The sequence below is a fragment of the Mus pahari genome, chromosome X, assembly GCF_900095145.1.
Source record: "Mus pahari chromosome X, PAHARI_EIJ_v1.1, whole genome shotgun sequence".
In the NCBI taxonomy this organism is placed as follows: Eukaryota; Metazoa; Chordata; class Mammalia; order Rodentia; family Muridae; genus Mus; species Mus pahari.
Genome location: NC_034613.1, coordinates 57,206,906 through 57,220,934, shown reverse-complemented (window position 1 = coordinate 57,220,934; position 14,029 = coordinate 57,206,906). Strand labels below are relative to the sequence as shown.

Below are 14,029 nucleotides of genomic sequence, written 5' to 3'. Positions count from 1 at the left end.
ATACACCTCACAGAAAAAGTTAAGGAGGAAGGAAGTCCCAATTGAGGATGCTTAAATCCAACTTACAAAGGAGTGCAAAATAAGCATGAGAATCAGAGAAGGAGGGAAAGACCTAGGTGGGAGAGAGGAGGGGGTAAGGGAAAAAGGAGGTCCTCCCTCCCTCCCTCTTTTCCTCCCTCCCTCCCCACTTGTGATTGCTTTCTTCTTCCACCCAAGTGAGAATGAGGGGTCCTCACTTGAGCCCTTCACTTTGTTGACTTTTTTGAGGTCTGTAGACTGTATCTTGAGTATTCTGTACAATTTTTTGGCCAATATCCACTTACTAGTGACTAAATAACACGCATGTCCTTTTGGGTCTGAGTTACCTCGCTCAGGATGATATTTTCTAGTTCCATCCATTTGCCTGCAAAACTCAGGATGTCCTCATTCTTAATAGCTGAGTAGTATTCCAATGTGTAAATGAACCACATTTTCTGTATTCATTCTTCTATTGAGGGACATCTGGGCTCTATCCAGTTTCTGGCTATCACAAATAAGGCAGCTATGAACATGGCAGAACACGTGCCCCTAAGGCATGATAGGGCATCTTTAGGATATATTCCCAAGAGTGGTATTGCTGGGTCTTCAGGTGATCTATTTCCAATTTTCTGAGGAACATCCATCCCACAGTCAAAACTCTCACCTATAATTGTTCCTGTCTGAAAGAACTCCAGGAATGGAAATGGAGAGGAGCCTGAGGAAAAGAAGGTCCAGCTACAGACCCAAAGGGGGATCCAGCTCAAGGTCTCTAAGCCTGACACTATTACTGAGACTATGGAGTGCTCACAAAAAGGAACCTAGCATGACCACACTCCAGAAGACCCAACAAGCAGCTGAAAGAGTCCAATGCAGATATTTGCACCCAACCAATGGATAGAAGCTGCTGACCCTTGTGGTTAAATTAGGGAAAAGCTGAAAGAAGCTGAGGAGGAGGGTTACCCTCTAAGAGGACAGGCAGCAGCAATTAACCTGGATACCTGAGATCTCTCAGACAGTGGTCCACCAATCAGGCAGCATAACCAGCTGATAGGCCTCCAGCACACATACAGTGGAGGAAATCCAGGTTTGTGTTCATTCAGAGATGATGAACCTAACCCTCAAGAGACTGGAGGCCCCAGGGAGTTTAGCAGTCAGGTGGGGTGGGGGTGTGGGCATCCAAGTGAAGACAGAGGGTGGGGAGGAAGTATGGGATGTGGAACAGTCAGAGGGTAGATGGGGGAATAAAATCTGGAATATAAATAAATAAATAAATAAAAGAATTCTTCCTTTATATTGCATGAAAAAAATACAGTGCAATGTCTGAGCAGAACAAATATAAAAGTTTTGTCCTTTGCAAGTCAATTAATCAATCTGAAGCAGATATCTTGAGTCAGCACATAGTATTCCCTTTCTTCACACACACACACACACACACACACACACACACACACACACACACACACACACACGTGTACATGCGCACGCGTACATGCTGCACTGGCACACACAGAGATAGAGACAGAGACAGAGAGAGATAGAGACAGAAAAAGTGAACTACCATTCACATTTTTGTCTTTTTAAGTAAGGTATTTAAATTATCATAAGTGTCTTATCCAAATCTACCACAGAAGAATTGTTGTAACTTACAGTAAATGCAGTTTTCGTACAGATTCCCTACACCTTTCTTCACAGAATGTTAGTTATCTCTTTTAATTTAAGAAAATAGAAAATATACACTATTAATAAATATATAAAATAGTTTCCTTTCAAGCTTCTTTCCCTCAATGTCCTTTTAAAACGGCAGGTTCATAATTATATTTATGGAGTTATCAAAGATCTAAACTATGATAGTCCTTAAAATAATGCCTTGGACTGCCTGGTTGGGCCTCAGTGAGAGACTACTGCTGGGACTAGATCTTCCATGGAGTGGGGAGGTGCCCAAGGGTAATTCCCTTCTATGAGGAAAAGAGGAGAAGGTAATGTGGGGAGGAAGGATATGTAAGAGTGGGAGTGGGGAGCTGTGATTGTGATGTAAAGCGAATTTTAAAACAGAAATTATTGCAGGCAAAAATAAACATTTCTGCTTTGAGATTACTTTATATTTCTATTGTTTTCTTGTGTATTTTTTGTTGTTGGTAGTTTATTTTTATTTATTTGTTTGTTTGTTTGTTTTACATCTAATGACTTCTGCTATAATTTTTATTAATAATTAATTATTTTATTTATCTATATGCCAAATGCTGCTTTCTCTCCCAGTTCTACTTTCAGAGTTCTTCCCCCATCCCACTTCCCCATAGCCTCTGAGATGTTACTCCCCTACATACCCCCTGCATGGGACATAAAATTTCTACAGAATTAGGCACATTCTTTCTCACTGAGGCCACACAAGGCAATCCTCTGCTACATATATGCTGGGGGCCATGGACCAGCCCATGTATGCTCTTTGGTTGGTGGCTTGGTCTCTGGGAGCTCCCAGGGGTACAGGTTATTTGACACTGTTGGTCTTCCTATATGGTTGCCATCCTCTTTAGCTCCTTCTGTCCTTACCCTAACTCCTCCATAAGGATCCCCAACCTCCATCTAGTGTTTGGCTGTAAGTATCTACATCTGTCTTAGTCAGCTACTGGAAGAGTCTCTCAGGACAGTCATGCTAGGCTCCTGTCTGCAACCATAATATAGCATCAGTAATAGTGTCAGGGATTGATGCCCACCCATTGGAAAGATCCCAGTTTGGGTCTGTTAATCATCAGCCATTCATTCAGTATCTGCTTCATTTTTGTCCTTGCATTTCTTTTACACAGGAGCAATTTTGAGTAGAAAGTTTTGATGGTGGGTTGGTGCCCCCATCCCTCCACTGAGAACCCTATATAAATATTGGAGGTTCCATCTCCCTACTACTGGGCATTTTAGCTAAGATCACCCATATTTAGTCCTGGGATCCTCACCCATCCCAGGTCTCTGGGACATTCTAGAGGTTGCAGCTACTCCCACACACCACCACAGGCAACTGTATGTTTCTAGTTATTCTTTTGGCCCTCTTGGCTTCTCTCCTGTCTCCCCCTTACCTGACACTGATCTCCTTTTTCCTTACCCCCTCCTCTCTCCCACCTAGGTCTTTCCCTCCTTCTCTGATTCTCATGCTTATTTTGCACTCCTTTGTAAGTTGGATTTAAGCATCCTCAATTTGGCCTTCCTTCCTCCTTAACTTTTTCTGTGAGGTGTATAATGGAAACAGGCATCCTTGGGAGGTGGGAGGTTGGGGGGACCCTCCAGAATGTACTAGAGACCTTTGAAGTTAGAGACTCTCAGAACTCAAAGAGAGGGACCTTTAATGAAATGTCCAACACTATGGAGAGAGAAAATATAGAGCCCACCTCCAATAGAAAGACAGGGCATAAAGTGAAAGAAGAATTATTTTAAATGAGAAAATTTAGTAGATTTACTAGAAATCCAAAAAGATATTATCTCTAAAACATTCTAGTATGCTAAAAGTTACAATAAATATTATTTGGCTGTAAGACAAAAATGAAGTTAATGTTTTTAATATTGTAAAAGCTGCTGAATGAAAACAATACACACAGTACGTATTTATTGTGCTGAAAGATGAGACAAGTATGGCAAGTATGAAAGTTCATTCTCTCCTATTTGCTTCACTGGAGGACAGAGAATTAATTATCATTCACGAAGTGAATCCCATGCATAATAAACTGTGGTTTTTTTCTTTTTTTTTTTTTGGATTTTTTCAAGACAGGGTTTCTCTGTGTAGCCTTGGCTGTCCTGGAACTCATTTTGTAGACCAGTCTGGCCTCAAACTCAGAAATCCGCCTGCCTCTGCCTCCCGAGTGCTGGGCGTAAATGCGTGCGCCACCACACCCGGCTCTGTGTTCTTATATAAATATGTAGCATTTTACTTGTCTTATGAAGATTTTATTTTCAAATTATCTAAACAAATAAAGATAAAACTCGTAAATTTATTCCTATCATGATGAAAAGATGACGGTGTTATTATCAGTCACTGTTTTTGGAGAAGTCACAGTGCATTCTTAGCCTCATTTTTACATTTTGTTTTCTAAATATTTTCCCATCAATATGCCATGATCAACAGAGAGAATCTTTATAAACTGCCTATATTAATATGTATGTGTAAAAAGCAAAAGTCTCTGAGGCAGTAATTTTTTCTTAATAACAGTATTGTTTGATGCCATTATAATGTTTTCAGATACCTAAATAGAATAAGCCATGATCAGTGATCCTATGTATTAAGGATACATACAATTGAAATGTGTTATCTGAAAAATTGCCGGTAACAAACTATATCTAATTAAATGCTAAATTTCATATATATAAATATCAAAATGTTTTAAACTTAATAAGTTGATAAACAGTGAGAAAGTCTTCATGAAAACATATGAAAACAAAATGATAATTCAGTCAAAGATGGAGAGAATATTTATTGTTAAAGAGACAACATATGCCAAGAGACAAAAATCAGAGCAAATGTAGCAAACATTAGAGACTTAGCAGATAATGATTCCAGAAATAATGAGCACAGGAGTCAGGATACCAGAAACTCAGTTTGGGTTGAACAAATAAAAGTAGTAAATAAAAGTAAAATCATTCATATATTATTACATGAGGAAATTTTATTTAATTTTCAGAAGCTATGAATTTCTATAGACCATGCTTTCCATTCGCACACTAAAATATTAGGTAACTAAGAATCAATACTACTTTTTATAGTAGTTTAAACCTAGAGGTATGAATAAAGTTGAAAAGTGAGAAGGAATACAGGTGCTATTTAGAAAGAAGAAGACTCCCGTGTTACTCTTATCTGGTTTCTTCCTTAACTAAATAGTAGCTAAATAAGTCATATGAACTTGATTGATTCCTCTTTCTGAAAAATAAAATGATTATATTGTTTTCCTTGAGCATTCTCTAAATAATAGTATTACACAAACAAGTAAGTAATAATGAATGATACTATTGAGATGCTTGAGGTAAATACAAATTATATGTAGATAAACAACTAAACATAGCCATTAACTTTTTATGCTTATAACAGAGATAAATAAATGCTTATTTTAAACCCAATTAAATATTATATCTGAGAAAATCTCAAGGAATTACATAGATTTTAAAATTTTCAGGACAAATGGGAAATAATTTTGATATCTGGAAAGTAGATATTGGGGCTCAAGGTGTGGCTTATTAATATAATCATTTTCTGATACTAGTTTGATTTCATATACTACAGTAAATAAATACATCAATATATAAATAAATACAAATTATTAATACAGTCTCTAACTTCACAATCCTTCAACACAATGTTATAAAGTATAAAAAAGGAGAATGCTTAACTATATTTTGAAAAAGAAGTTTTTTCCCTTTGTATTTTTCCAGTTTTTTAAAATAGATTTTCTTCTCACATTGCTTATCCTGATTACAGCTTTTCTTCATATAGTTTTCTCAATTCCACCCCCCTCTTCTCTTACCTGGATCTACCACTCTTCCTGTCTCCCATTAGAAAACAATCAGGGTTCTAAGGGAATATAGTATAGTATAATATAATATAATATAATATAATATAATATAATATAATATAATATAATATAATGTAATATAATGTAATATAATATCTAACACATCAGAAGAGAACAAAACAAACAAATGGAAGGCAAAGATCTCAAGAAAATGCTCAAGAAACAGATGTAGATACAGAGATCATTCATTTTTACAGTCAAGAAACTCAAGAAGCAATAAACTGGAAACCAAAGAACCTGTAGGGCCAAAGAAAGAAATAAAACAAGACTAAAAGTAGCATAATTAAAAAAAAAAAATCCCTGACACATTATGAGACAAAGAACTCCCGAAGATGCCACTGAATTCACTTTTCTGTTGGCTATCTACTTCTGGGCACACAGCCTTATGGGTCCTTTGCTTTATTTGGCTTTAATAGGAAGTTTCTTAAAAATCATTTTAAAGAATGTTGCAAATATAGAATTTGAAAAAATAAGTATAGGAAAATTGCTATCATATGTCAAAAGTGAATCTATACATTAGTTCACTTAATTCTCAGTAACATTTTTGCATAGTTCTACTCTTTGCTGCCATAGTTCAGACAGCAACAAACACCATCTCACAGCACGCTTCTGCCTTCTTCAGTGAACCTTAGCCTATTGAACCATTTCAAAGAACTGTCAAATCACTGGCTTGTTTACTTGGTTTTCACTTCCTTTTAGATATTTAAAAAAAAGAGATCTGGAAGAAATGTGTTCTTTTTATTTAAAAAAAATGTAGAGATAGTTTAGTAACTCAGGCAAACAAATCCTGCAAAGCTTGCAGTCCTTCAGTAGTTTTGTATGAAGATCATGATATTTTTAATACAAATAATATTATTGACAATAAATATATTAGTGTTGTGTTTAATATGTGCTAAACATATATGATTGCTGAAATAACATGTATACATCCTTAGTAGTTTTATTTAAAGGATTGCAGTTCTTGAACGCCTAACCCAAATTGCAAAATTACACTTATCTATTACTATATTTACCTTCCTACAAGAAGTAAATTATGTTAAATTAAGAGGATGATGAATTTATAGATACAGATATTTGGGAGACTATTGTTTGGGAAATAGGGTAAAATATGTTGATATGATTCATTGAGATAAAGGGGAAGTTAAAGAAGACTTTAGAGGTAATCATACTAAAATGAGGCACAGAATAATAAAGATTCTTCCCTTTTCTGCTCCATAATATCACACATTTCCTTAATTCAGTAACCCATGTGTGGAAGTGGAGATCATTATGTTAAGTGAGATAGTGAAATAATTTGTCCACAGAAATATAATTACCAGAAATTCATGATCTTACTCATATTTGGATAGCAAAAATGTTGATCATATAGAAGCTGAGAGCTTGGAAAACTGTATTAAAGGGTAGAAATTCCTTGATTAAATTGTCCCAGACACTAAGCAGACATGAGCAAGATTACCTGGCTTGCTCTTGTATAGCAGGAAAAGGCAGATAATGATAATATACTATACAAATGTAGAACGTACAATTATGTATTTGAAATATTTTATAATATTAAAGAACAAAAATTTTAGGAGGTAAATATTCAAATGGATTTAAATATGAGGTAATATATACATGCATTGAAACATTATACAGTACCTCAATAATGCCTACAAGTTTATATTCTTATTTATCTGGGAAGAAATAATCTTGAAAATAGAAAATAAAGCCATTAACAAAAGTTACAAAAAAGACTTTTAGAAATGTTCTTTAACAACTAAGACATCATTTAGAGTAATGATAATGCTCAAATACTAGAAGCAAATTTCCATGTTAATGAGTCCTCAGTTTTAGTTGAAAGATTGTTGGTGATAAAGGAATGTGGACAATCATATCACCATTTCTGTGCAGCAAATAAGAGAAATCTTTTCTGAATTATTTGATCATGTTCATGTATTTATTATAATTGCTCAATGGATGCAAATGTGTTCAATTCTGTGGAAAGCATCATACTGATTCAAGAGAGCACAATTGAGTTCACAAAGGAAAAGGAAGAGTACATATTTCTAATAGCTGAACTAAAATTCTTTTATTTCTAAGACATTTGATCATAAACTCAGAGAAGTCTTGTTGTTTGAGCTATAGTTAGATGAAGAATTAAAAGGATAATAATGTATCAGCACAGACTCTTTCCTAGGACCTTCAGTGCATCTTATATAAAAGTTAACATTTCGGGGTTGTGAGACTATCTTTCCATCATAATGATAACAGTTACAACCCCAGACAACTAATAAAAATATTACAAATATAAGAAGGAAGAAACTGGGTCCTAGTTTGCCTTCCATTTTTGTGATAAAATAGTAATCAAAACCAGCTTGCAGGAATGAAGTTTTTTTTTTTTCAACTTGCAAATTACAGCCCATCATTGAGGGAAGTCAGGGCAGGAGTTCAAACAGCAACTGAATCTGACACCACAGAAGAATGGGACTTAAAGGCATGCCCCCAGGCTCAGAATAAGCTACCACTGCACTCTGGTACAACCCAGACCCACCTTCCTAGGGATTGCTTTGTTCTCAGAAGCCTGAGTCTTCCTATATCACTTTATCAATTAAGATATGTTGTCATAGACATAGCCAATTTTGTGGAGGCAATTCTTCAGTTGATGTTCCATCTTCCCAAGTGTATCAATTTGACAAACACTTTTAGACATCAAATTATAATTCACAATTATGACAATTATCACCATGAAATCTGGCCTAGAAATTACATGGACATTAAAATTAGCAAAGCCATTAAATTTGTTACTAAAATGTGTTCATTAGTTCAGCAAATTAACAAAGACATTGTAATGACTTTAAATGAACCCAATAAAACAGCGGAAAGTTATTCAGTTTCAAGCATGAGCAATGCAGTGAATCACATGAGCAGCTTATCAGATATTATTTAAAAAGCATTATTTAAAATGAAGAATGGGTGGAAGAAATTACAGAAAATGAAATTGAGGAGAAATGCTAATTTTACTAAATTAAGAGCATCAGTGAACTGCATTTGACCAATTATTGTAAAATGCAATAAAAGCTGTGTTTACACATGGAAAAATATCAAAACTATTCTAAAGGAAATTCTAATCAAATTGCTCAGAATAAAAGACTAAAAGTTTAAAGAATTGAGAGAACCTATTACATATTAACAAACAAATATTACTATTTCCGCATTTTTCCCTGAAAAATACTGCAATACAGAAGTTTTTACGAGGCAGGGTTTCTCTGTGTAGCTCTGGCTGTCCTGTAACTCACTCTGTAGACCAGGCTGGCCTTGAACTCAGAAATCCACCTGCCTCTGCCTCCCAAGTGCTGGGATTAAAGGTGTGCACCACCACTGCCCGGCGCAATACAGAAGTTAATGAAGTCATTTTAGTACAATACTGAATGGAGGAGAATAAAACAATGATAAGTGGGATCACTTTAATGCCAGTCAAAATAAAGATAATAGGATATGGTAATATCAAAATAGTTTTGATATTATTAAAATCACTATCAAATCACTGTTTTTAAACTGAGAACTTCCAACATTAATAGAGAAGCAAGGGTCATAGTAGATAAGTATTCTCAATTGTATTGGAAATTTAAATACTCTTTCTTAATAGTTTATAAAGTAAACAGATAGTCATTAAGAAAATTGTATATTTGGAGACAGTCCCCTTCAGGGGCCACCACATCGTTCAGGTGAAGAGCAAGCCTAAGAAGACCACGTCTAGTGCTGCACAAGCCCAGGTGAGCAGAGCATAACTGAGATGGCCCCTGTTTGGTGCCACACTACATGGACAGGACATAGATAACACTCCTGAAACCATTCTTGAGATGACCCTGGGTACCACTAAGAGGAGCAAGTAAGTGGTGGAGATGCCATGTTCTGGGCTTCTGCCTGGTGTCATGTTGATGTCTGAGGGCTATACAGATGTGGCTCCAGCCCTTATCTGGCTATCATGGGATTGCAGGAAAGACTGTTCAGCAACAGCTTATCTCACCTCTTGTCAGTTGTATTACTCAGGAGAACATGCTGGGCAGGTTGCCCAGGAAACACAGAACTGGCCCTCATTGTGGGAACTGTGGGTGTGCAACTGGCCCTCACTGTGTGAACTGTGAGTGAGCAGGTCCGTAGGGTATGAGCATGAAGAACTCACCCTGCCACCTGTCTAGGTGCAGTAACATGGGTGAGGGCAAGATTCCCTTCCTCTCACCCCTTACCACCTACAGCCTGCAAGAGAGCTGGCCCCAGGTCAGGAAAGCAGGCTAGCTGGTTCAGCTAGTTCTGCCTGTCACATGCTACAGCACTTGACAAAGCATGCCCTGTACCTCACCTGGGCATCACAGTAGAACTGGCCCTGCTTGTGGGGGTTACAGGTCAACCAGCCCTGAGGGCATGAGCATAGGAGAGTTGTCCCTGCCTCTTCTCTGCTGTGTAGTGGCCCTCAGGAGAGCTGGTCCCAGTGTCATAAAAGGAAGAGGTAGCCCTGACCTTCACCTGCGGCAATACTTGGGAGAATGTGCCATACACATTACCTGGGCTTCAAAGTTGAGCTGGTTCTGGTTGCAAGGGAAAAGGGGTTGCAGTGTGCCAGCTCCAAAAGGCACGAAAGCAGGAGAAATGGCTCCTTCTTTTGCTGTTGTGTAGCAGTGGATAAACTAGCACATAGAGAGCTCACCCTGGTGTGGCGGGTAAAGGGAGAACTGGTGGACTGACCAGCTCAGATACCTTTCAGATCCAGATCCAGATATTTAAGTTGGCCCACGCTTACATCTACCCCATTGAAGAACTGCGGGAGGATGTGAAGGGGCTGGTTCTACTGATCCAAACCTACAGGATCTCTATGACACAAGGCAACCACAGGATATCCGAGAGGAGTCCTAATGAAGTTCCAGTATTAATAGTGCAGCAGACATAGGCCTTGAACCAGGCCAAGGAGCCATTGCAATGAAGATTCATAAGCAAGGAAGTGTGGACAAGGGGGTATACTGTGGGGCATGCTGTGATAAACTGAAGCTTCCACATTGATTTCTCTTCCCTTTTTTTAGGGGGGGTGGTTGTAAAGATGGAAGGTAGGTACAAGAAGACAGGGATAGCAGTGAGATGGAGGTGTATGATGTAAAACTCAGAAAGAAACAATAGAAAGTTAAAAACAGATAATTGTAAACTTTAGCACTACCGTGTCCCCAGTTAAGAATTTCTGCTGGACAGTACAAATAGCATGCTCTTATCCAGTTTTGTACATATAATAAAAGTAATTTGTATGTCAACAATGGGAAAATTTACAAGCAGAGGAAAAAAGGTCATCTACTAGTATAAAATAAAGAAAATATCATCTAAACATCTCACCATCACCAATACTACTGAGCCCATGGTTTTGTTTTGTTTTTCTTTAACATTCCTTTTCAGTGTAAGAAGTGACTAATTTTGGTTGGCCACAGTGCCGAACTCATGTCTCAAATATGAAAACCAAACTGCAACTGTAATTATTTTAAAATGTATTAGGATAAAAATATCACTCACTTCAATTTGTCATGGACCTCTAATATGTATCAAATTCTTTAATTCCAATGTTATTATAAAATTCTTTAATTCTGGTACTTGAAAAATTAGATATTATAATCAAACTTCAATCTTAATTTTATTTTTTCTTAACAGAAGATAAAACTGCACATACAGTGATAAGAGATGGGACAGTAGTGGTGGAAATTGAAAACAACAAAGTATGGAAGCAAACAGTGAAGCAAAATGCTAATTCTTACAGAAGCCTCAAGCTAGGAGTGGATTTTTTTTTTTTACTTCTGGCTTTGAAAAAAAGGGGGGAAGGGGTGTTTACCAATGCTTAAATGAACATCGGACATCAAACATCAAGAGAATTATATGTGGTTCCACTCGTGAAAAATATACAATTTCACATGCAGTATTTTATTGGCTGTCAGACTGTTTGAGTACTGTGAGAATTTGTAATATGATAGCAGTAAAACCATCTCAGGAGATGACAGGAAATTCACGAGATACAAGATTTCCCACAAGTTATGCTAAGTACATCCCGAATCGTAGCATTAAGATGGATTTTGCGATATCAAGAGACTTTAGAGAACAGTAACAAAGTAGTTACTTTGTCATTCTTGTATAATTCCATCAAAAGCTATGGTAAAATATGTGATTAATAAATTGAACATTATTTTCTCTCTAATATAAAGGAAGGCAAAATGAAGAAGTTGTAGTAAAAACAAATCTACTATGTAGTATATAGTAGTAGAAAATATAGCCAGTCCTTAGTGAGCCAAAACTTTCTTTTCTTTAGCATTACTTTTTAGTGGATAAAGGGGATGGATTTTGTAGACACATTGCAAGGAACCATATTAAGATAAATATTTCTGACTAGGAAAAGTACTTCAGTTTTTTAAGGAACAATTTATGAACTAAAACTTAATTCATCATAAAGCTAAGTGGCAAATATTTTAGGTTATCCGCTTGCTCATCTGCTTTATTTATGTCAATATCATTCCAGAAATATATTAATTTATTTGTGAAAAGCTACAAATTCTGTTTGGTTATTTTAATAACTGTTGCGATTTGAACTTGAAGAGTTTCCCCAAAAGAGATTCATTCATCGAAAAGTTTGTCTCTAGCTGGTGCCACTATTTTGGGGAGCCTGTAGTAGCTTCTGGGGACTGGACCTAGCTAAAATAAACAGACAGTTGAGCTGAAGTTATTAGGAATATATTATTAACCACAGTCTTCCCTGCCTCTCTTTCCTGTCTTCCATGAAGTAGGACTTCTGCTAGATAATTTTACTGTTATGATGGTTTTCTTTGAAAGTATATGAAGTCAAATGACCATGACTTGAACTCTCTAAGCTCAAAGCAGTTCTCCCAATTTTATTTCAGTCAGCTATATACTCATAAGTAAATAAAAGAAGTAAATGCACTTAATGTGTTATGGAAGATACATAGTGGTTTGAACTGCTCAATAAGTTGGGGGAGCTTGAGGAAGAACATTAAAGAGCAAACCCTCTGCCACATGTACCTCTCACAGACTGAACATAAGTGTATAGAGTAGGGTGACATGGAAATGCTCTTTGGGATGTTGAAAAGAAGCCTCTATGCTCAAACTGACTCTGTTTTTCCTCCCAACATCTCCTTAATTCAGAGGTGTCAAAGGGTGGTACTTTCTGTTGTTTGAGCCTCACCTAGATTTACCAGACAGCCTGGACATAGCCACTATTCACCAAAGGCTCAGAAGGCATTCATTGTGATGTCAGAGCCTAAGGCTGCTATGATTGGCTATGGCAGCATAGTTGCCATAGTTTATGGGTGTGGCATCCATTGTTCAGAAAGGGTATATAAGTCAGCTAGTTGGCCCTCTGGGCCAGACCCTTGTGAGGCTTGACAATGGACAAGTTGGAAGAGGGTGTTGAAGATACAGACTCTTGGACTTTACATACTAACCTAACAAAGAACAAGATTTACCTAAAGCCCATATCTCGGGGTTCAGGCAAGACCTATACTGAATACACTTGCATAAGTAGTGAACACGTAAGTTGATTCAACCTAAGTAAGGTCCCTCTTTTCTTCTTCAATGCCACTTTCCCAGGAAAACCTACCTAGCTTAAACTCCCTGTTCAACCCATACCCTAGAAAGCCTTGCTTCCTGACTGATTTCTAGTAACCAATGACACACTGTCCTGTCTTTCCAGAATGTACAGGTCCTAAAAAGAGTAAAAGGAAGTCCGAAGAAGAGACCAAAGGTAAAGGTCTTAAAAAAACATACCATTCCTGTATGGAAACCGACAGAAGAAGGAGGAGCAACACCATACACTGGAGAAAACAAGTGGCAGAAAAAGAAGCGTAAAACTCGACATGAACGAGACAAAATATTCCAGGACAAGCTGAAGATGCTGTGGAATCAGTATACTCAGTTACAGAATAAGATAAATATGCTGTGGAGTCAATCCTCTCAGTCACATGATGAAGTGAAGACACAAGGTGACCACCATGATAACCAGATGCACGAGGGCACAAATACACCAGCTGATCAAGACAAGCATCTCAAAGAGTTGGTGATCACACAATTTGATCCAGACAAACAAGTGAAAGAAGAGATAAGCAGACACTACTATCAAGACGGACATTCAGAGGAGGATAAGCTCAAACTCCTCAGTCATGACCAGAAAGGGCAAGAGGAGATGATCACACAATTTGAGCAAAATAAACAAGTAGAGAGGAACACAAAATTGTATCGAGACAAACATGTGAAAAAAGAAATGATCAGACACTACTATCAAGAAATGCAAACAAAGGAAGATAGGATCACACCACTCAGCCAAAATAAGCAAGTAGAGAGGAACACAAAATTGTATCGAGACAAACATGTGAAAAAAGAAATGATCAAACACTATTATCAAGAAAGGCATGCAAAGGAAGATAAGAACACTCTACTTAGTCATAACCAACAAG

General features: G+C 37.1%; 1 protein-coding gene across 1 annotated transcript in view; it reads left to right on the top strand.

The window, feature by feature from the left end:
* Positions 1-12,964: 12,964 nt before the first annotated feature.
* Positions 12,965-14,029, top strand: part of LOC110314336 — a 2,764-nt gene continuing 1,699 nt past the window's right edge. Inside the window, exons 1-2 of the mRNA XM_021188751.1 lie at positions 12,965-13,108; positions 13,270-13,862. Of these exons, the coding sequence (XP_021044410.1) occupies positions 12,965-13,108; positions 13,270-13,862 (737 nt within the window). The remainder of the gene's footprint in view (positions 13,109-13,269; positions 13,863-14,029) is intronic.